This window comes from Capra hircus, chromosome 2 (assembly GCF_001704415.2).
Source record: "Capra hircus breed San Clemente chromosome 2, ASM170441v1, whole genome shotgun sequence".
NCBI lineage: Eukaryota > Metazoa > Chordata > Mammalia > Artiodactyla > Bovidae > Capra > Capra hircus.
Window position 1 is genome coordinate 44,436,660 of NC_030809.1, and position 25,594 is coordinate 44,462,253.

Here is a 25,594-nt window from a genome sequence, read left to right on the forward strand (position 1 = left end):
GCACTGAAACCCTGTGGTTTCCTTAAACCCTTCCCACATCTTCATAAAAGTTTCCATTCTTGAACTCTTACTAATTCCAGCATGCCATCTGTTTCCTGCTGGGACTCTGATCCACATGGTAATCATCATCATCAAATTTGCCTATTTGGTAGGTGCAAAATTTTTTTCTCAATTCGAATGAATAAGGGTAATCAAATACAGTTTGCTTTTACCTGGAAGAAACAGTATTATACCTTCAGTGTAATACTCCTGCACATTGTCATTTCTCCTCTGTGATGTGAGCACATATACCTCTAACTTGTTTGTAATGGTATTCCACACAATATCTTGCCTGTCCATTACTCTGATGACATACTATTGAGACCTGGTGAGCATAAAGTAGAAATTCCCTAGATGCCTTAAAAAAAATACATGCCAGAAAGTCAAAGAGAAATCTCAAAAATTATTTAGGAGTCTGGCATAGTGATAAAGTGCCTACAGGTTGAGTGGCATGAGGTACTTGCATATTGTAACAGCAGTCTGAGACAGTTTAAAATGCCAGATATTTAGTGGGGATTAATACTTTGGAAGGAATGATGCTAAAGCTGAAGCTCCAGTACTTTGGTCACCTCATGCGAAGAGTTGACTCATTGGAAAAGACTCTGATGCTGGGAGGGATTGGGGGCAGGAGGAGAAGGGGACGACAGAGGATGAGATGGCTGGATGGCATCACGGACTTGATGGACCTGAGTTTGAGTGAACTCCGGAAGATGGTGATGGACAGGGAGGCCTGGCGTGCTGCAATTCATGGGGTCGCAGAGTTGGACACGACTGAGTGACTGAACTGAACTGAACTGAATACTTGTGAAGGATGAAACCTGGATTGGGCAGAGAGGAAGTGGAATGATGATGCAGCCCCCATAACTCCTAAACCAACCTAGTGGGGAGTTTGGGATGAGAATTACAATGATAATTGGGCTTTGCTGGGCCTTTTTTCTATGTACCCACCTTACTCTCTTCTTGAGAAAAAACTTGGAAGTTAGCCTCTGCAGTTTTTCTGAGGGCCACAATTGATACTTACAATCTTCTTTCTCCTTTATCCATGCTAGAATCTCTACTCACCAAGTCTTGAGGCTTGCTTGGTTAGCCTGGAAGAATGAATGAGTTATTCTGAACTGCCTGAGTCCCTGGTGATCATGTACTTCTCAGACTATGGTTTCTCTATCTACAGACACATTTGGGCAAAGAAGTACAAAATAGTGCCCAAGGAGATCGCCTAGGTTCTACACTATTACATATTCCGTCATGTAGTGGCAGCTGTCCCTCTCCCTAATTATCCAGGTCAATTACCCCTCACATCAGCTAGCTGTTCTGATGCTTTATCAGCATGCAGCTTGTGGGTAATGGATATGATATGACTAGTGATCCCATTGTCATGGGCTCCCTCCAGCACTTACTTCCTGTAAAGTGGGTCCTATGATCTAAGGTCATGTTATATGGAATCCACTGCCAATGGATTAATACTCCACTGTCCTTAAGATACTCCAAGGTCCTTAAGGTAATAGTGCTGGCTAAGGCCCTGCAGACATAAAAGGCAAACCATGTACATAAAATACATGTCTGTTCCTATAAGAATGAGCTTCTAGCCCTTCCAGAATGGAAGGGGCCCAAAATACATAACTTGCCAGCATGTGACCCATTGAGGAATGAGGAATGCTTGGGCACTAAGCATTTATCATCATTGTTATTAGTAAATGAATTAGACATTCATTGGCGACAATAGCTAGACCAGCCTTGAGAAGTGGAGGGTTCATCCTACTAAGCCCATGGATAGTCTCCATTTCTGCCATTGTGGCCACTTTGTTCATGTACCTCCCCCTTGTACTGGCCCTAGAGTGGCCAATGCAGGGGCCACGTGACATGATCTGTATTTCTTGTTTGGTCCACTTGATTGCTTAATGCCTCTTTCATGGTGGATGCTCCGGACGAGTGCTAATATTTGACGCAAAGATTTTCATGCTTCTTTCCTAATCCTATATGTCTATCTACACACTTGTATCTGACACCTTCATGTCCCCAATCTTAAAAATCTTTTTCCATTTATGTCTCTCATCAGCCGGCCAGGCCTTTCATCATGGCCCATGATTCCTATCTATATTCTAACCTTAGGCCCCTTCTCTTTCCACCCAAAGTAAATGACATGGTGTGCCACTAAAAATCTGCCCACCAAGATGGTTTTCCCTTGCCACTGTTTTTCAAGACCACCCGTAAGTAAGGCTTCAACTCACCTTCTATCCATTTTTGTCTTTATTCACATACTGAGTCATCCCCTCTGTAAATGCAGCTTGGTCTTTTTTCTCCTCTTATCTACTCATACAAGATGACTTGTAAACCAATGTATTAGCTGAGGAAGGGGCACTGGTGCAACAGTAGTGGAGACTTTGGAGATCTGGGATCCTTGCTCAGGCAGCTTCCCTCTTCCCTATGGTCCTTAAGACATGGTGGTCTGACAAGACTTAGCGGATGTTAGGTAGTGTTGGGAAACTGAGTCTGTTAAGAGCAAGGTATAAACTGCCATTCTGTTCTGGACATGTCTTTTCAAGGACATCTGTACAGCAAACAACCTTGGAAGGCAGAGAGTCTCCTTCTGGAATAGAAGGCAGGTTTGCTTACTCATCAGTATGTTTCCCTCCAGGGCAAAGGTCAGGAAGGTTTGTTTGCAGCCCATTATAAAAGATTCAGCTTTCCAAAACTCAGATTCTTCAGCTGTGACAGAAGAGTGTGAAATGCATTCTTTTAGGTTCATCTGTAAGTTGATAGTTATGGTTTTACATTTAGGTCTATAATTTGCTAAGTTCAAATAGCTTAGCTAATGTTAAATTCTAATCAGACTATATAAATTGAGAATTACAAATGAGCTGAAGAAAGTAACATCACTTTTTTATTTGATTCAAACCCATTTTCATATACAAAGCTAATTTATTATTTACAAAATAAATGCATATTCTTAAAAACTGTTAGAATACAAATTTCCAAATGACTAAAAAATGTGCAAATTTTTCAATTATCTTCAATCATGCTATACAGAAACAATCAAACAAGAGCTCATATACACACACTGAAAATTTTTAAAACATTCAATGTAACAAAACAAAACATACATCTTATATATTTAATTTTAAAAGGATGAGAAAGGGAAGAATGTATTGCACCAAATTAACAGTAACTTCATTATAATGAGAATACTAATCAAAATTATTTACACATCTTTATTAAGTCTAAAACTATCTCAACTTTAAAACCTTTTTTTTTTTTTTGGCATACAAGTATTCATTGAGTCACAGTTTGCAGTCAATAATCAGATATAAATAAGGCTTAATATTCTCTTTTTAATGGTCAATTCCAGTAGAACAAATGAGAAGGAATACTTTATGATAAATACATAACTTTTTGAATTCCTTAAATATTTAAGTAGCAGCACAATTTGCAAGTACTTTTTTAAACAAGTAATTCTGAATTTTTAGCTATCCTCCTCTCCTCTGAATTGACTATGTGCATACACACACACACACACACACACACTCTCTCTCTCAAATCACTGTCACCTCTATAACACTGACATACTCCTATTTAATCTGGGTCCCAGAAAGATTGACGTGAGGCAAATCATACGTGTTCAATATTTTTCAATCTTAATGTAATTCACTTCTATAGCAATGAGCCTGACAGAAAATGACTGGTTAGATGATTATTTTTTGCTAATATTTTTGCTCCAAATCTATATAAAAGCAAACAGTTAGGGGAAGGAAAGCAATACCCATTAGGAATTTCTGAAGAGAATAGACCAGCCATATGGTTTTCTGTAAAGCTAACTGTAAAACAGTAGCCACAAAAACTTTTTGGTGATGGTATTTAAGAACTGGAGAGACCAGTAAAAAGTACAATAGGAAAAAAAATTAAAAGTATAAAAGATCTTTAACAGTAAGATGTACTGAAATATGTGATAATTTTGGAAGAAATGTAGAAACTACTGTAATTAAATATTTTGAAAATTATCCATGAAAAAGTTGAAATCCCAAAGGATTAAAATTATTCCCTTTAATATCTATATAAGAAACTAAGGGGCTGAAATTTTTTCAATTAAGTCTGACAACTGACATCACCTTACCAGAACTACTCTCTAAATTGTTTATTGATTAATATAATTTTAGTATTCTAAAGAGAAAAATATGTTATCATAGATAAGCTTTTTTTCCTCCAAAATGCAAGAGGAATATTTGTTGAATCTGTAGACTGAGTCCAGTAAATATTAAAACACATTGCCTAGATGTTGTGGGAAAATGTTTCCAAGATAAGGAACAACAAAAATAGCCTTTGAATATTAACTATTTATTTGGAATACTGGCTACCAGAAAGCCTCTAATTTTATACACATTAAGTACAATATATTATTATAAAAATAAATTTTAAAAGGTCCATTGGAATAAGACTTTTTAAAAAGTTTATATTTTAATCAATAAAATATAATTTTATTTTTCAATCCCTCCTAAATCCCAACTTGTTTTCTTTCTCAAATTACAATGCTGTACTGTAATAGTATTATAAATAGCTAATCAGTTTGTACACTCAAAAATAATAACAAATTTTAAATAATGAGACAGCCATTTTAAGTGAAAACACACACACACACACACACACACACACACACACACACAAATACCAAGAGTCCACGAGCAGTCAACTGCAAGCCCACTAGCAGTCAACTTTGAAAAATGAATGGGAATTTTTTAAAAAAAAGAATGGGTAACCTTTTCAATGACAATATTGTGGTATTATCACTATTATGGTAATATTTGCAAAATAAGTTTCCAAGGAAACATTAAATCAAGGAAAACAAATGTTGACCAACTGACTTTCTACTTGTTCTTTTCCTTTGAATTTTCAATTCATAAGATTAAAGGCATTAAGACAAAAGTAAATACAACTTTATCTCTGCCCTTTTTTCACTAAAGCCATTAGCTTTATAGGTCCAATTCCTACAGTGTCTTTAAAAATCACCCACATGTGACAAACGTCAGTGAGATAATCTAAGAAGATATATCTGATGAATTACTACAATACATCAGAAAAGTACTTGGTAAGATAGCCACTTTTACACACTTTCTTATACTGATGAAAATCATAATTTCTATAATCTAAGATGCCCCTATGTGTTTAAAGCAGAAAATTAATTGTTCTCAATACAGGCTTAAATATCTTAAATGTTAATTCTCTATTTTTTCTTAATACTAGGACTTTTCATATGAAAAATTAAGGAGTACTTCCATATAGAGGCTACACCTCCTACAAAAGTCCTCAGAAGTGCTTAGGGAATTTAAGTCTATGCTTTTAATTAGGAAAACTATTGATTAGTAGCTTCAAAGCTTTAAGAGATCTAAGTCAATGTTTTAAATCTAGCATTTTGTTACTCATGATTTTATTAACACTTAAAAATATTACCTAATTCAGATATGCAAAATATTCACTGATCGTCACTAGGAACTAATACAAGCAAACACTTTTCTGGAGACAGATATTAGATACAATTTTCAAATATGAAAGGTCTGAAGAGAGTTTATGATAAGAATAATGCAAACTGAAAAGGAAATTTAGTTGTTACTGTGGCATGCAAAACAGATAAGAAAGCCATTCCAAGCAAATTTTAGAAACAAATGTCCTCAAGGATAATGATCACACCTACTTTCAAATAAGCCTGTGAATACCGGATCTGATTTATAAAAAATTAATGGATATAATTTCTATAGCAGAAAATATTTTGATTTAATAACCCTGAGACATAGTTTTTTTATACCAAGAATATCAGGTAAAGAGGTTCAAAATATCCAGAGTAGTGCCTAAACTTCTGTATATTTATAAAACTTCACAGAGAAGTCTACCTGTAATCTCAGTTAAGAAACAATGGCCTTGAAAAATGCTAGATTCAAATTAAATAAAGCTGTGGCCCACATTTTAATAATATTGAAATGATGACTCATCATTTCAATAATACTGAAATGATGACAACAAGGCTCTCATATGGGGAAACTCTCTAGAACAATGTTCTGGATGATCAAGTTTAAAAGCAAATCAAATGTATGCATGATAAATAAATAAAGCTTAAAGAATATTGAGAACAGTATTTGCTTAGAGTGATAAAAGTGTTTAAGACTAGTCACTTACTGGGAAAGGACAGTTTTAGCTGATCAGAGAAATGGGAGTTAGGACAAGCTATGAGTCTGCTTGATAACAACAGATTAGATTTAAAAGAATGTATTTCATTTCTTAAATCAGTCAAAAACTATATCCTAAAGACAGGTTTAAGAATTTATTTATGGATGACATATTTAATGATGTATTTGAAGAGACCAACCTTCATATATATACACCCATACATGATATTACATGTTACATGATATTATTTAATATTTATGTAATTTTATATTTAAAATAGTCCATGTACTTGCATCTTTTCATTGGAAAGGTGATAAAAACAATGCTATTCATTTTATAAAAATAAATATATAAAAGGAGCGTTAGCTCTTTAAATTCAATTAAGAGATTTCCATTAGTGATTCTTTTAATAATAACAATACAAAATATACTTAAAGGCAAAGGCCATGTCATGGTGTCATCATTAAATAAAAATAGGGTATTCAAGTTAATTTCCTCTATCTACTTCTATTTAAGCTTTGATTAAGATTCAACTTTCAAATCTAAGTTCTAATTAATTATGAGGGCACGTTTAATAGTGTCCTTCAGAAGGATAAAAGTGATTTTCAGTACTAGTTCTTAAAAGATAATTGTTATATACCTTAACACAGAGAAAAAAGGAAGCCTGTTGTTCTTTGTTCATGACAAATGAATACTTGACATTTTCTCGTCTACAAAAGGATGTGACCTGAAAAAGCACTGTGACTAAAGGAAATTAATAGAAATTGATTCATAAATGACATGAGCTTCACAGGCTTATAAGACTTTAAAATAACTGGTCAGGCTCATTCATGCCCTGCTCTATTTTCCCGTTCTCTCCTCCAACTTTATGTAAGTAATGACAGAATACTGTTTGGGAAGAATTGAAAAAAATCTTACAAAGCTTCTTTTTTCTCCAAATGAGTAGTACCTGTATTATATGTTTTAATACTTGACCTCACTTTCTAAAAATAAAATCATTATCTTACTATAAATCACTCCACATCCTCAGGATGCGGAGATTTCATTTCTGTCAAGAAACAAAACCAGAAGAAAAGTTCTTCAAGACCACACATTGCATATAACAGCTAAGTTATTATATTCATCGTCTAAAATGTCCACCTGTTACTGCATTAATGATCCTATTCATCTCTCCCATTATACAGTACAGAACTAATTTGTATGGATAACATCTAAATACACCAGAATCCCTCAAAGTGTATCTTTTCAGTGATTTTACCCAGCAAGCTTTAACTCAGTGGTCTAAACTGTTTAAAAGGAATTACTCAGCCAAAAGTGAAAGTCGCTCAGTCATGTCGGACTCTTTGCGACCCCATGGACTGTACCGTCCATGGAATTCTCCAGGCCAGAATACTGGAATAAGTATCTTTTCCCTTCTCGAGGGGATCTTCCCAAACCAGGAATCAAACCCAGGTCTCCTGCATTGCAGGCAGATTCTTTACCAGCTGAGCCACCAGGGGAGCCCTATCCAGCCAAAGCTACTACTCTAGTTGCTTATTTAATAAACTTTAAGTTCCATTCTTCTAGACTTGCTAGTATTCTCAAAGACTTTTCTCAGAATTTTGAGATTTTGGTTTTCACTTTTTGGAAAATGTAAGGATGAATTCTACTGCTCTGAACATCTACTATTGCTCTAGATAGAAGATCTACTGTGAAGAAAACTTCTTCATGTTTGTGCTATAAAATGAACCCTGCTTCTTTAGTTACTCCATCCCAACGGTAGCAAAGTAAAGTACCAAAAACTTAGGCATTTCCCCCTAATAATCTAAGTTAAACTTTTCCGTAACTTCCAAAGTCAATAACTTCCAAAACCAGTATTAAATAACCTTAAAAATAAAGAAGGCATCCTTATACCAAAATCCCTAAATTAAATAGGCAAAAGAAACATTTCCAAAGTTTTGATTTAGAAACATTTTTTTAAAAAACTTCAACATTTAAAATACCAAAAATCAATCATTTCGATTCTCTTGACTTCAAACCTAACAAAATAGGTTTTGGAGGATAACCTACATTTTATAAGATGAAAAATGAAAATATTGATGAATATTTTACAAGAATGAAAAACTAATAGAAGAAATGAATCTTAATATAGCATAATTCTCTCTATTGACTTGTTTTGAGGCATTTCTGCCACACATTACTGCAGTCCTCAAAATAGGAAGCCTTCACATTTACGGATGTCCCACTCTATGCTGCATCAGTTTAGGTCAGTGTGATTCACCTAAACATAAGCTTTTTACTGAGAAAAGAGAGGACTTTAAATGACTAGAAAGAATATTCGTCTACAACTTTTTGCTAGCTCTTATACAAGCCGATCAAATCTATCAAATAGTTTCCCTATTATAGAATCCTTCACTTCTCATATATTTTTTACTCTTTCATAGGATTATAAAGAAAAGGGTATTAGACAAATGTGGGCAACAGGCAACAGGAGAGGACTGCAAAGGAAAATTTTTTCAAAGATTCAATTGAGAAGACAACTGGATAAAAGGAATTCTATAGTTTCCAGAATAAAAAAAAGAATATTATTATTTCAAAAGGTGTCATTGTAAAAAGTCTTTTTTTTTCCCTCCTCTTTTTTCACAGACCCCGTTTAGAAAGCCACTCAACCACCCATTCCTAGAAAAAACAAAAGCAGCTAACAAACAGAATTTCCTCACAATTTTAAGAGATTCATAAATTCTCTCAAAACCTTTGGAATCTCAGATTAAGGACACTCAAATAGTTTTAAAAGCTTTCTGACCTTACTCAAAACATGACCTTACAAAAGTAGAAGGTTTAACAATCTCTTTCAATTCTAAAATAAATCTATCAGTACTTTAAAATCTTGAATAGCAAAGCATAGTGTAACATCTAGGTATGTATAATAAAATTGTAATCCTAAATTATACATAACATGAAACAGAAATGTGTGTTGTTTAAATTACTATTTCTAAATGACTAGTTTAAGTTATGCATATCTTTTCAGTTCATCAATCATATGAAATAAGTAAAAACATAATTATTTGGGTATCATTTATAACTCCAAAAATTATTGAGGGAAAACATAGTGTTTAATAAAGAAAAAGCCAAGAAATTTTGTACTCTGCATATATAAATTGAGCTGCAAATGCTATATAGGACCCAAATGTCAAAATCATAATTAGCATTTTTCCTTAACTATACTACTAGTGAAATATATCTGTAAAATGTATCTCTAGTTTCTTCTACTCAACCTTTATTATTTAAGGATTATAATATGTTGCAATAAATTCTCATTAGTAATATGCTAAGTAGTAGTGGGATGAGCCAATGTACCAGTTTCAAAAATACAAGTATGCAACAGATGCTTTTCAAATATCACCTCTGATCAGAAGTTCCATAAATAAATCATATTTTTAAATATGGTGGTCAGGAAATAGAATGATTAACTAAAGAAAGTATTAAAAGCCATATCTCTCAACTGTCCCATTATCTCTATCTACTCTTTTATTAGAAATACAACTTTTGCTGTTTATAGTGAGTTGAATCTAACGTCTTCATTTTTAGAAGTTTATTTTTTAAAAAAGATCTAATTATCCTTAGGAATAAACCACTAAATCTAATCAAATGTCTTTTCTCAAATTCATCTTAGTGTAGACTACGAATTAGTTAATAAGATAGATTCAATGATGTTAACCAGAAAATTTTTAAGTGGATAACAGTAATACCTATGACTAAATTTATACATATGCCATACCAAATTTCGGTAAACCCTGAATGTTTTTCAGGGATAGCAGACCTGAAGCATTTGAGATAGTTGAGAGATGTGGTTAAAGTGACAAAGTGATAAATCAAATTTCAGTTATCCATGACAGAAGGTAGAAATAACAATCACTTGGAATCTTGAGTATTATATTCAGTTTCTCCAGCTGAGATCTGGCTGAGCCGTTTGCTAGATCCCCACAATTTTCGAGAAAGCTGACCTGAGCGCATCTGTTTAAAGTAATCCAGAGAAATTAAGAATAAATGTTATTAAGTATGAAAAAAATACATGAAATTAATATATAAGATAATGATTTTGTAGAGTGCAAAAGAAATAGGAATATGTTTGGTTAGCAGAATCATTAACATTTTAATGATTCTTAATTAATAATAATTAAAGAAAGGCTTTTCTACACTGATTGTCTTTTAGTTGAGAAAGATCAAATGCTAATGAATAAATTTTTTAATTAAATGTGCCGGTTATATCAAAATTACAAGATTCCCTTACATTATGTATTTACAAAACTACATTTCACTTCATTAAAATAATTTCAAATTATACTTAATCTTGCTAATAAGACACATACCTTTGAGGATTTTTCTCCTAATTAAAGTACTATTAATGACAATCACAATCATAAGAAGAAAGTAAAATAACATTTTAATAAAAAGAAAGTAATTTTTAAATAGTTTGATCTAAGAAATTTAAAAATTCTTTATCAATAGAATGATAAAAAGTAATTTAGAAAATAAGAACAGCATAAGCTCTTCGAAAGTGAGAATCACATTTTTCCACCATTAAATTTTTTACCACTTAGCACACTTCTTGGCACATAACAATTATTAATCAAAATTAACTGAATCAATGGGTTAATGCCCCTCTGAAAGTATAACATTTCTCTATCTAACCATATGATTTGTTGGAATTACTTTCCCAAGAATAATCTACTTTTTAACGGTGCTTTATCTGCTACCCTTTTTTAATGGTTACTTTTCTAGGGTCCATTCATTAATGATAAAAGACAGGCCTCAAGCAAAGACATTTTGGCATGTTTGCTCTGCATTTTCATCCAGATGTATTTCCGAAACCATTATTTCTATTCATCTAGTTCCACTTGCACACCTAATTTACAAATATGGATTCTGTACGACAGCATAACATATAAAACTGATACATGATTTAAAAATACACATTAACCAACATTTTTTACTTTTAGATAAAAATAGATGTTGAACTAGAACTCTTCAGAACTATTGATCTATTTACTTTCTACATAAAATTATATAAAATTTCACATAAAATTATATTTTAACTATGCAGAATTCTAAGCATTTAATTATATTATTTACCAAAGTAGATCCATAATTCAGCTAATGAGAGATGAATTTCACAAAGATGTAAAAATAGATAAAAAATATTTTTAATCAAAATCTACACACAATTCAGATTCTATAATTGTATACTACATAAATCTTTCAATGAGGACCAAAAACTTATTTGGTAAATATTACAGAACATTGACTTATTAGGCCTATGAAATAAAGCTATGTAGGTATTTTTTTTCCAATTAATTTTTTTTAAATGTGTGTGCACAAGGGCATTTCATTTTTTAAAACTTCAGTAAAATTGTAAGCTAACAAATTACCTGAACTGGAGGACAGGCAAATTTAAAGGCATTTAAGTAAACCACAGAAAGTGAAAACAAACATACTCAAAGAGTAGTATCTGAGCAGAGTTCTCAAGTAATCATCACATTAGCAAAAGACAAGAGGGAAATCTACTTGGGAAGTATATTACTCAAGAAACTCTATTACTGAATGTAAAAATGTGTATAATATTTTAAACATAAGTGGAATATTGAAATATAGACATGCTGACATTATTTGGGGAACCATTAGACCTGAAACTAAATGTTGTTGTAGTCCCTTTAGTAAGACTTCTTTTATTAATATCCTGGAAGAAAGTATCTGGCAAAGAGGTTCATATGATCTATAATGGATTTATTATAACCAATGACAGTATGTTATTCAATAATGTCTTCTCTTGAAATAACCCCCACAGATGTCATATTCTAGATTTCTCAGAAAAGACCAATGATATCAATAAAAATTTATAATACTTAAATATGAGTCTATGTAATAAAATAAATTTTCTAAACGAATCACTAGATTACTTGGAGTACAGCCTCTAAGTTCTCTTAGGAATAGTCTTAGATTTATGATATCTGAATATTCAGTAATTAATAAGCCATTGGCAAATAAATTTACAGGAACTATAGGAAACTCACTGAGAATTAGCATGTTATATGGGGATATTTGTAGTTCCAAGTAAAAAACAGAAAGCTGCTTTTACAAAAGTACAACTGATATACAATTATGCTAAATATCTGTTGAAATTAAAATAGTTTGGGGAATTCCCTGGTAGTCCAGTGCCTAGGACTCAGTGCTTTCACTGCCAGGGCTCAAGTGGGATCCCTGTTCAGGGAACTAAGATCCTGTAAGCCACACAGCATGGCCAAATTTACAAAAGAATAATAAAGTAAACTGTTTTGTTATTTAGTCCAATTTCATTTTTTATAAATACTTTCATATGTATTAAAAATGCAAGTGTGTGGTTTTAAATCTACATTTGGAAAGACAGAATAAAAGAACTTTCTTACTCATCTAGAGTTATAAATGAAAACTGCTAAATATGTGATTTCAATAATATAATAATATAACTATCACTCTTGAATACTAGCTTTGTTCACTTTCATTTACTGTACTTTGAAAAATCAAATTTGTTTTTCAGTTTGTTTATCCATAATGGAGACGTCTGATTTAGCTGGAATAAAGAAGAACCAAGGGAATCCCCAAAAGTACGGGAAACTAAATCCGTGATGCTAGGTTTTACCTCAGCTGGCTTGCCAACACCCACTACAATCAATTTGCCATCTTCTAATCCTACAAGAATATGGCTATATTCTTTGGTTACACAAACACAGTGGATAGGTGATCGCATGGCTAATGGGTTGATGCTGAGATTCAAACTAGAAGAGAAATAGAAAGCACATAGTTACACAGATATACAATGGATTCATAGAACTTTATAACTAGAAGATAACTTAATAGTCATCTAATTATACATTCTAATTTTATAAATGTGGGAACTTAAGTTCAGAAAACCTGAGTGACACAAGAGCCAATATTTATAGCATTACTCAAAATACTTTATACACTTTTTCTCTATTTCCAACATCTGTTTGCCCTCTAACCATTTTATGTGCTCTCACGAAATGATTAACAAATGAAAGTTGGATAAACAAAAGGGTAAAAGCCCAAAAAGTATGTGCTGGTGGGGGATAAGGTCAATAAAATTGGTATATTTGCTTTGTCATAAAGGATGCAATATATATTTTAAAATGTACTGTGGTATAAAAATATAACATGCCATTTTGATAAATGCTCACAGCTTTTATGATTAGAGAATGAAGAATTTTAGATGTACACACTATGTTCTAGACTAACTTGCTAAAAGATTCCATTAATTTTTTCTAATTTGGGATTTTCCTAACAATATCCTAAAATCAGGGTTGTAATATAAAATGTTGGAAAGATATTATTGAAATGTAGACTTAATGCTCTACCACATGGGAAAGACTGACAAAAGTGAGAAGGAAAACATAAAAATAAAAAGTGATATTGATACAGAAATGATTTTAATATGAAGGCAGTAAGAGAACACTCTGGATCAGGAAACTATTAAGAAGAAAGGGTTTAGGGAGAGGCCAAGATACTAAGAGGCATATAAATAAGTCACAGTAAGTTTAAAAGAGAAGACAAGAAAAGAAAAGAATGTATTTGGGCATGCAAGGGAAAACAATGCTTTGTGAATATAAGTTGTTAAACATAAAGAACACCAAACTTAAAAACATACTTACTTTACAAAGATTTTTTTCCTTCACTGGGTTAAATAACAAAAGCCTTTCACCAATTTTAAACACACATATACATAACATGAATAGATATGCTAGACTTAGCCTGAAAAAGACTTTATTTGATTACAACTGAAAAAAATATTTTAAACCCAACTTTACAAACAACTCAGTCAAAAAATAAGCAGAATATCTAAACAGACAATCTCTACAAAGAAGACAGTGATGGTCAATAAACACATGAAAAGATGCTCAACACTGCTCATCATTAGAGAAATGCAAATCAAAACTATAATGAGGTATTACCTCATACAGTCAGAATGGCCACCATCAAAAAATCTATAAACAACAAATGCTGGAGAGGATGTGGAGAAGAGGGAACCCTCCTGCACTGCTGGAGGGAATGTAAAATGATACGGCCATTATGGAGAACAGTATGGAGATTTCTTAAAAAACAAGAAATAAGTTTACCATATGACCCAGCAATCCTACTAATGGGCATATACTCTGAGCAAATCACAATTCTAAAAGACATGGGTATACCAGTGTTCACTGCAACACTATTTACAATAGCCAGGACATGGAAGCAACATAAATAAATGTACATTGGCAGATTAACGGATATAGAAGATACGGTACATAGACACAATGGAACATTACTCAGTCATAAAAAAGAATAAATCTGAGTCAGCAATAGTGAGGTGGATGAACCTAGAGTCTGTTATACAGAATGAAGTGAGAGAGAGAAAAACGAATATCATATATTAACGTGTATATATATACATGAAATCTAGAAAAACAGCACTGATGAAACTATTTTCAGGGAAGAATGAAGATGAAGACGTAGAAAATGAACTTGTGGACACAGCAGGGGAAGGAGCGGGTAGGACGAATGGAGAAAGGAGCAAAGATACATATATGTATGGTCCTGTGTAAAACAGATAGCTAGTGGGAACTTGCTATATAACACAGGGAGTCCAGCAAGGCACTGTGATAACCTAGAGGGGTGGGCTGACGGGAGGGGAGGAAGGCTCAAGAGCAAGGGGATCATATGTATAATTATGACTGATTCACGTTGTTGCACAGCAGAAACCAATACAACACTGTAAAGCAATTTTCCTTCAATTAAAAAAAAAAACCCAACTTTAGTTTCTAAAAAAATTGAAGCTATAGTTGGACATATTCCCAAATCCATAATGCAGGCTTGACACTTTGAAAATTGCTTTTTTTTTTTTTTTGGCTATTTAAAAAAATTGTTGTAATTGTGGTAAAATGTATACAACATATACATATATGTATACAACATATAAATTATATTTACTAATCCAAAAATAATTTAGCTTCCCCAACTTTTTTATAGTTACCAAAAAAAGTTCATAATTAATGATAAAAAGATTAGAAATCTTAGATTACAGATTTTATTCTCTGAAAATACTACTGTCTTTTCCTAAGTGATACTTTAATACTTCTTATTATTTACCTGTGGAGATCTCTTATGGACAGGAATCCTTGTAAGCTACCTGTGACAATGTGCTCTCCAATTATGCATATATCTGATACTTGTTCCTTCAGGACTTGAGACCCTAGATATTTGCCATTTACAGAAAACAAATGCAATGCATTCTTATCCTGCAAAGATTAGTTAAAGAAAATTTAATGATCTCAAATTAAAACTGAGTTTCAGATTTCTTAATTAAAACTATGACTAATAACAGAATGACGACTGGGTTTAAAATTTTGGATAAAACATATGTTATACTTAAAGAGAAAATATGTAGACAATATTGTTAAAGTGATTTCAATCAGGTTGCTAAGTAAATAAATAGTAAACAAGAACTCTCTCCCCTCCAAAATAATTTTTTAAAGTTCTTGTAATTTTTAAAAAGCTTTATCACTGAAATGAAATAAACATATAAAATTCATGGTTTATTTATACCCTGCCTTGTGCAAAAAGAATAATTTCCATCTAAGCTTATGAAGTGCCACACAATTAGAAATTATTTTTGAAATCATTATTTTTGAAATCATATAGGCCTATAGTGCAGTTAGTGTTAGCTGTTCAGTCATGTCCTACTCTTCCCCACAGACTGTAGCCCAACAGGCTCCTCTATCCATGGGATTTCCCAAGCAAGAATACTGGAATGGGTTGCCATCTCCTTCTCCAAAGACTATAAAAAGCCCTCAAACAAAAAAAGCGTGAGGCTAATATTGTGATAGGGAATGAACAAACTGCATGATGGAAGTGTTAGGTAGGTAGAACAGGGAAAAGGAGTCCAAAATGGCAGTGGCTACAAGACAAGGAAGGGAAAAGCCCACGAAAATGGAACAAAAGGTCCAAGGAGCGAAGTGAGGACCTCAGGTAAAACAAACAACACTCCTGGCTGGCCCAATTTACATAGGACAGGCCCAGGGAGAGAGAAACATATAAATAGAGGAGCCAAAGCCAGCTCTCTCTCTCCTGCGCACTGGGGAGCTCTTCTCCTCGTGTCTTTGGATCGATGTGCCCTCACGCCTCGAAGATGGATTTTCCTGCTATCTTCTAAATAAAATAGAGCTGTAACACTGAGCTGTAACACTGATTTGTCTAAGAGCTACAACATGGTCCATTCGAGACCTGAGAGCTATAACACGGTCTATCCAAGACCTGAGAGCTCTGACACGCCAAGGGGGCTTTAATGTCCGTCACTCCAAATCTTTGCTGTGACGAGACAAAGAATCAAGGAACATACACTCTTGTGACAGAAGGAAAATACCCTTTTCAAAATACTGTGCTCTTTCCTTCAGAGAAGGCAATGGCACCCCACTCCAGTACTCTTGCCTAGAAAATCCCATGGACAGAGGAGCCTGGTAGGCTGCAGTCCATGAGGTCGCAAAGAGTCGGACATGACTGAGAGACTTCACTTCCATTTTCATGCACTGGAGAAGGAAATGGCAACCTACTCCAGTGTTCTTGCCTGGAGAATCCCAGGGACAGTGGAGCCTGGTGGGCTGTCGTCTGTGGGGTCACAGAGTCAGACACAACTGAAGCAACTTAGCAGCAGCAGCAACAGCAGCAGCAGCAGCAGCAGCAGCAGCTCTTTCCTTCTTCAAAATGCCCCACATGTACACAATGTATACAACGTGGAAAGGAGAAGACAATCTCATCAATGGTCTAGCCATACTGCATGAAACTGTTATATACCTTTAGAGTGGCACTTTCTTCAATGCTGGAGTAGATGACAACATGTCCTTCCCAAGATATAGCCAAATTGGGAATGGTCAGGAGCAGAGAACTCTCACAAGGTGGTCGTAAAGTCCGCATGTACTGACCCTTCTGAATGGTATGTATAATCACAGTGCCATCCTACACACAGAAAATATTAGAAAATAAGAACAGAAAAGGGAAAAAATGGAGCAAGAGAAAGAAATATGGGAAAGGACCTGAGAAAATGATTATTCCATCAAGGAATAATACATGTACCTTAGGAAAAATTCCAATCTTGAAATTTCAAATGGCATTTTATTTCATAAAATGGCCTTGTTTTAACTAATAAGACCAGTAAAATCCACAAATAGAATCCAGTCTCTTTAAATTTTTTCTTGCTGAATTTTTCTACTTCTGCAAAGTCCTGGACAAACTTAGCATAAAATTTTTATGCTTTTACCAATTCTCCTATATAACATAAATATTGTCTCTGAATTTGTATTTAAAAAATCAGTATTTTTAAAGGTACAGTCTTACCCTTGATCCTGACACCGCCATGTCTAGCTCAGTGCTGATGGCGACACTCAACACCTCATCAGTATGTCCATACAGAATCTGAAAGGGTTTAGATGCTAGGCCCACAGGAACACCTCCCTAATATACAAGCAGAAAAGCAAAGGTCACTTTCTTGTACACTATTTTCTTTAAAAAAAAACTTATACTGTATTTTAACTGTCTAGTCACAAACCAACACTGCAACTAGTTCTTATCACTGTTCTCAGAAGTACTTGTTCTTGGGTTTCTCCTTGGATTCTCAAATGGTTCTCAATCTTTTCAATATCAAAATCATATTAATAATATGAAGAGTTTCAAAGTTGATTGCTTTGGATTAATTTTAAAAAGTGTATTGTTCACCCTTTACAGAATTATTCTTCCTTTACTTCAATGAAACTTTTTCTATTACATCTCTGAATACTTTCTCTTTTTTATTTATTGGAGTCCTATTTCAGGGACATCAATTATCTTTATGCTGACTTGCCTTTGATTTCTATAACTATCATCCTTTTTCTAATTGCTTTGTTGTTACTATTTACTTTGATTACCTTAAATCTTTCTTCCATGCTAATAATTTGATTTTTCAGTCACATTAAATTTGTTCTTTGCTTTTTCTGCTTTGGGTTTATTTATAATTATAATGGTATTGATTTTTTTTCATTTTTTTAATAATTATAATGGTATTGATTTTAATCTCAGTTTGATTCTTCTGCAATCTCCCTTTCATTATGCTAGTTTTTAATTTCATCCTTGAGGTCCTATTTTATTCAGTTAATATTATTATTCTATTCTTCGAATAGCACAACTTATTGCAGGCAATCTCTCTGTATGTAAAGTTATTTTTTTTATCTGTTTGTAGCATGCTTTGTTTGGTACAGTACTTTCTATGCTACAAAATGCTTGAGTACTTGCCATGGTGTTTGACTTAAGATTACCATGGATAAATGTCCAGAATTTCTACCTCCGTTACACAATGTAGATGAATTCTCCCTGACACTCTATTACTTGGGTCATATCTGTCTTCCTCTAAGAGTATCAGTCTGAGTGCTTACCGTACTCCATCTAATTTTGAAAAGTCAAATAATTCCTATATTATTTAAAGAAGATGGACTCTTCCCAAATTCATTTTATAAAAGTTGCATATCCCAATGCTAAACATGCAAAGATAGAATAAAACCAATTTCTTTCACATATAAGTAGAAAAATAAAGTACTAGCAAAGAAAATCTTGCTGTAAAATATAACAAGACAGTATGAAGTATATGGGTTTATTATAGAAATTCAAGGATGGTGCAAAACTAGGACATTTCCCAACATAATACATTACTTTTAAAAAAAGCAAAAGAAAAACTTATACATTAAAAAAGGAAGAGAAACTGGGAAAAATAGCTGAAAAGAACATGAAAGTGAAGGGGAGCTAAAAAGCCTCTTGATGAAAGTGAAAGAGGAGAGTGAAAAAGTTGGCTTAAAGCTTAACATTCAGAAAACGAAGATCATGGCATGTGGTCCCATCACTTCATGGGAAATAGATGGGGAAACAGTGGAAACAATGTCAGACTTTATTTTTCTGGGCTCCAAAATCACTGCAGATGGTGACTGCAGCCATGAAATTAAAAGATGCTTACTCCTTGGAAGAAAAGTTATGACCAACCTAGACAGCATATTAAAAAGCAGAGACATTACTTTGCCAACAAAGGTCCGTCTAGTCAAGAGTTTTTCCAGTGGTCATGTATGGATGTGAGAGTTGGACTGTGAAGAAGGCTGAGCGCCGAAGAATTGGTGCTTTTGAACTGTGGTGTTGGAGAAGACTCTTGAGAGTCCCTTGGACTGCAAGGAGATCCATCCAGTCCATTCTGAAGGCGATCAGCCCTGGGATTTCTTTGGAAGGAATGATGCTCAAGCTGAAACTCCAGTACTTTGGCAACCTCATGCGAAGAGTTGACTGACTCATTGGAAAAGACTGTGATGCTGGGAGGGATTGGGGGCAGGAGGAGAAGGGATTGGGGGCAGGAGGAGAAGGGGACGACAAAGGATGAGATGGCTGGATGGCATCACTGACTCGATGGACGTGAGTCTGAGTGAACTCCAGGAGATGGTGATGGACAGGGAGGCCTGGCGTGCTGCGATTCATGGGGTCGCAAAGAGTCGGACACGACTGAGCGACTGAACTGAACTGAACTGAGGACTACTAACAAAATTAGAACATGGACTGTGGATCAGATAAAGGTATTGTAAAAATGTTCAGTGTTCCAGTTTTGATAACTGCACTGTAGTTATATGTAAGAAAGTCTTTTTTTAGGTGTAAAGGAACATAAAGTCTCCAGCTTTTAAAATGTTCAGGAAAAAAATAAGATGGGGAAAAAGATAGAGAATGTTAAGGCAAATGGCAAAAATGTACTACCTCTGTATCTTTTCGGTAAATTGAAATTTTGTTAAAACTAAACAGTTACCAAAGGGGGAAAAAAAGAGAAAGAAAGAAGGAAACTACTAAAGTATTAAAAAAAAAAAAAAACCCACAAAACCCACAACTAGCGAAACCTAACAGCAAACAGTATACTAAATGATACAACAGTGAAGGCAAGTTCATCAAAATCAGACATGAAGACAGGATGCTCACTAGAATTTTGGTGCTTTATTGTATTCACTAACAATGTAATAGGGTAAGAACATGAAGTAATTAGTATATTGGAAAAAGTAAAGAAAATCACTATTATTTTCAGATCACATGAATGTGTATTTACCCTGTTTTCAGAAAATTCAAGAAATACTAATAATTATGAGTTAGATAAAAGGATTTGGTAAACTGATTAGGTACAAGAAATCAATGACTTCTTTAACAATAGTCAGTTAGAAATAAAAATGATTTTTAAAATTCCACTGAAGCAGTCATAAAAAAATGATAGTTAAAAGTAAACATAACAAAGTACAGGATCAAAATGGGGAAAAAATTATTTAAAAAGTTTACCAAAGGACATTGAAAAAAGACCTGAAACAAATTCAGAAAGACATTTCCTCATTTGCAATATGAATAATTATAAAATGGCAATCCACACTAAATTAATATAGAAATTAAATATAATTTCATTAAGACTAAAATGAAATGTTTTGAGGACAGTTAAAATATTTTGAAATTTCATATGGAAGAATAAAAACTCATAAAAGAATAGCTGAGAATCTTTAATAAAGGAAACACAGTGAGAGGGGATTTGGCTTACCAAATATTTAAACTACTAAAAGTCATTTTGATGTTGATACAGAATAGATATAGAAGAAAGGGAAATCTAGAAAGAGCCAATTCAGTGGGTAATCATTTGTGTTGGCATAAATGACCTTCTACTCATAAATAAATAAAAGCATGTATTTTTATATTCTATTTGGTTATATAATATATAAATAATGTATCTATATAACTAATACATCTAATATTAAATATTCTATATTATAAAATTTAGAAATGGATTAAAGATTGAAATGTAGAAAAATAAAAGTATTACAAGAAATATTTTAGATTTTTTCATAAATTTGGAGTGAGAGAAAGCCTGTTTATTTTTCTAAGCAAGGTAGAAAATCCAGAAGCCATAAAGAGAAAGACACTTCCTTGCATCAACATTATCATGAGAGTACACAACAAGGTTGATGGAAATTCTAAATTTCTAATTTCTAGTTTTTGCACTTGAAAGGAAAATAGGAATATTATATAAACAAAGACAAGAAAAATAACCATTTTTCTAGAAGAAGTTAACAAGGAGCTATCTTTGGAAAGCAATACAAGATAAGGTCATGAATCGGGACAATAAACCTAGGAGAAAAGTGGTGATTAAGACAGAACAGAATGAGCGGTAAAAGAGGGCAAAGGAGCTCAAATAATCATTCAACATCAGAGGAAAATTCACTGTCTATTAAGACATCTCAGTAATATCCCCAGGGAGAATTTCTGATCTAAACTTAGAGTATTTAAATGTGTGACTACCTGTTGGGTAATCTGCCATATCATACATGTAGTATCTCTGGAACCAGAAATCAAATGTATTCCACAGTAATCTGTAGCTAAACAAGTCACAATATCTGTAAGAAAAAAAGAATGTAAAAAAAAAATGAAATGGCATAGTTTGACTGAAACAGAAATACAGGGGCAATTTTAGGTTATGTTCAAACTATCACTAACTCAGTTGTTCTAGCAGGAAGAAATGTAGGAATGCCATTGGAAAAGCACTGGGAAAGAGTGACACAGGAAAGGATGTCACTCAAATCCTGTAGGAGAGCCTTCTGTGAGGCCACCCTTCTTCAAGGGTGACGACCAGACATAAGGCAAGATATACCTGACAGAATCTTGGCATGAGTTTAAGTAGCTTTAAAAGAATCCCCACTTATTTTGACACTCTTCTCTGTCACTCACTCTCTCATCTCCATTTACCTTCTACTACTGCTGGAACTACAATCCTACTGAATATGTGTCCCTAACCAAAATAGTACATATTACACCATAAGTTCACAATATAAAATATACTTTTCCTAAACTGAAAAAACCTGTGCTAAGCGACATCTTGGAAGTCACTGGTCCAGAATTAGTAGCAGACTCTATTTCCTTTTCTTAACAGCTTTATTGGGGGAAAAAAATCTACTCAATGATTTATCCTTACATTGAAAAGACTGAGATATTAGGAAGCACCAGATTAAACTCTATTCAACAATTTTACCTCATTCATGCTTTACCACTAACAAAGTAACAGAACAGGTGACTTCTAGTTCAACTATGAGAGATTTTTTTTTACCATTTTGTCATAAAATTCTGATTCTATCAACCAATTTTTCCAAAGACTTACCTTAGCATCTTTCCAATACTGTGAAGCTGTATTTAATTTATGTGATGCTTAGTACACCCAAAATACATTAGACACTTTTAAAGAAAGAATATTCATAACACTCTATCAAAAAGTTCACTCAATTTCAAAGGTAAAATTCATGCCTTTTATAATATAAGAGGCATGTACTACTATTACGGTTAGAAATTAAAAACAAAAATTTGGGTGGGGGGAGTTAATGCTTACCCATATGTCTGATATTGTGTGAAATAAGTTTGCCTTTTGTAAGTGACATCACTTGAATGCTATTATCCCAGTGTCCAGCACTAAAAAGCAACTTCGCATCATGTGATACTATAAATAGCTTAGAAGTGATCTCCAGCCCTGGAGCAAAAGGGCCATTCATACTACGCTGAGTTCTGTAAACACAATTAAATATTAGATTCTTCTGTAAAAGATCATTTGGACTGATATCAATGATTTTTTTAATCGCTCCCAAAAGAAATAAAAAATAAGTCTGTTCAAATGTTTAATCTGAAATATCTATTAATAAATGATACATTAAAAAAATACATTAATCTTATTGATATTATTAATTAAACAAAAATATATATAACAATATAGTCTCAAGGATTAAGTGTAAAGCAAGTGGGTTTGGTAAAGGTGTGAAAAAGATTTAAATCTTGACTTTCACAACCAATTTAGTGAGACTTAATTCTGTAAATAGCCTCAAAGGATAAAGACAAGATAAAGGGATGCTAGGAACAGGAAACTTGGGAGTTGGAAATTTTAATCTATTTGCCTTTCCTGGCAATAAGATACTAAAGGTCGCTGTTTTGTTTTAAATGTCCATTTACTTACTTAGGATTTGTCACAGTTTGATCCCTGATGAATGTAAAGTAATTAGAAATGTTTCTGTCATACGGCAGCCAGCCATGGGTTCCAATAATGTAATTCATGCTTACTGTTATCTGGAAAAGAAACACATGACGACAAACCTTCAATGAAAAGATTTAAGAAAGCAACTCAAAACAACCAAATGCCCACATAATGTTATTAGCTTTTGTCATTTAGGGAACAGTGCAGGATTATATATTTAAAACATGAGACTCATTTAAAAAGTCTTAAAATAATTCAAATGGTTAAAAAGCTCATTGTTATCGTACTACAAAATAAGTTGTCCCAATGTATCCTCCTTTAGTAAGATTATTTTCCTCAAAATTTCTCAAATACTAGCATCTATTAGTTGGCAGTCAGAAGAAATTAAGGATCAAGTCTTACCACAAAAAAAAGATACTTATCATTTAGAACATAAATCATAAGTAGAATTTGTGAAGAACTGTTAAAGAGGTGTCCTTTTAGGAGGGACAGTAATAGTAAATATTTACATTAAAAAATGGAAAGTTTTACTCCCCACTGATGAAAGTGACAGACTTCCAAAAAAAAATTCAGATAACTTAAGAATTCTGCCACTTAAAAAAAAGTACTTATTATTTTTGTTAATCTTTGAAGATGTTTTATCTAAGCAAACACACAATACGCCTAACTAGAAAAACAGGTCTAACTCTGAAATCTCTACTGTTCACTGTGCTATGCTCATCATTATTCTTATCATCTCTAAGTGATAAAATAAGACAGACCTATGTTTGGTCAACTTGCTAGGGTCCCAGATCCCTTACTTGCTAGCTTTGTGACTCTGAGCAAGTGACTTCTGAGATTTAACCCTCATCTGTAAAAGGGAAATAATAATAATCGTGCCTATCTCACAGGATTGTTACGAGGAGTAAATGACAAAATTCACATAATCACTAATATGTCCTGCAGGCAGTCAGACCTTTATCAATTCAGTATTATATCTCATTTTCACTGCTTTATGATAAATTTTAATATCTAATAAGATGTTGCTGCTGCTAAGTCACTTCAGTCATGTCGAACTCTGTGCAACCCCATAAACGGCAGCCCACCAGGCTCCCCGGTCCCTGGGATTCTCCAGGCAAGAACACTGGAGTGGGTTGCCATTTCCTTCTCCAATGCATGAAAAGTGAAAAGTGAAAGTGAAGTTGCACAGTCTCTTATACAAAATTTCCTGGTATTTTCACATATTTATTATTCCAAACAAACTTTAGAATTACAGAACTATATAAAAGCTATGTACATGAAAGATACATTTTTATACTTGGTCAAATTAATTCTTAAAAATTTTATCTTTTTTTCCTTTTATTGGTCATGTTCAGCAGCATGTGGGATATTGGTTCTCCAACCAGGCAACCAGAGATGGAACCCATCCCCCATGCAATGGAAGCATAAAGCACTAACCACTGGATGGCTAGGGAATTCCCTTATCTATTGATTTTTTAAAAGACTTAAAAAAAATTTACTTTCTCAATTTTTTCAGCAAGTTGTAACGGATATAGACATGGCCGTGTGAAAAAGGTATACACCAACTTACCAGTAACTCAGGACTTCCTTGTGACATAAAAGAACGAGACTGATTTTTGGGAACAATTGCCTTTACAAGTGGAATTCCGTCACTAATTCCCTATAAAATAAAGGGCAGAGGTTTTAGTGGCTGGTTGCTCTTATCTTTATTAGATAAAAATTATTGAAAACTTCTGTTTCTTTAAATAAAGATAAATCCTGTAATATAGCATTTTACTCTATCCAAAACATATTACCAGTTAATTTAAAATACAAGAAAGAAATTTTATATTGCGTTTGAATGGCATACTTGAAAGTTCTGAAACCCATCACTTTCTTGTATTCCACTACCCTGCTGTTAAACAAGGATGTAGATTCCAAGGAGTGTCAACCATCTAAAATAACCAATGATTTAAAATATTTCCTTTTCCCATGCATACTGACATGAATATAAAGTAGAAAATATAGACTTTATAAGAAAACATTACTCAAATAAGCGAAATGGGAAAACTAGTTATATATTATAGACTTTTCCTTTTGGGTTTAACTTTCAAAAAATAGATCTGTTCCATTACCTGAGGCCCTTTCCTGAAAGCCACAACAAAAGAACCAGAAAATAAGACACTCCTTGGAAAACATCATTTTATTATTTTATTACATTATTATCATTATTATATTACCATTATTTTATTACAATGTTAACGAGAACAAGGATTTGAAGTAAGTTCTTGATGTGACAATAGTTCATAAATTACAGTTAACATTTATGAG

At 33.3% G+C, this 25,594-nt stretch overlaps 1 protein-coding gene across 6 annotated transcripts in view; it reads right to left on the reverse strand.

The window, feature by feature from the left end:
• The window catches only part of NBEAL1 (neurobeachin like 1), a 151,346-nt gene continuing 134,353 nt past the window's right edge, over positions 8,602-25,594 (reverse strand). For 4 of the 6 annotated variants that reach the window (XM_018060689.1, XM_018060666.1, XM_018060678.1 and 1 more), the window contains 8 exons: positions 24,855-24,944; positions 23,267-23,376; positions 22,652-22,824; positions 21,574-21,668; positions 17,587-17,703; positions 17,047-17,208; positions 15,346-15,494; positions 11,875-12,980 (listed from right to left, as the gene is read on the reverse strand). In XM_018060689.1, the coding sequence (XP_017916178.1) occupies positions 12,704-12,980; positions 15,346-15,494; positions 17,047-17,208; positions 17,587-17,703; positions 21,574-21,668; positions 22,652-22,824; positions 23,267-23,376; positions 24,855-24,944 (1,173 nt within the window). In that variant the 3' untranslated portion in view covers positions 11,875-12,703. Of the gene's footprint in view, positions 10,183-11,874; positions 12,981-15,345; positions 15,495-17,046; positions 17,209-17,586; positions 17,704-21,573; positions 21,669-22,651; positions 22,825-23,266; positions 23,377-24,854; positions 24,945-25,594 lie in introns of those variants that run through there. The other 2 variants (XM_018060685.1, XM_005676389.3) reach the window with 1 other exon arrangement.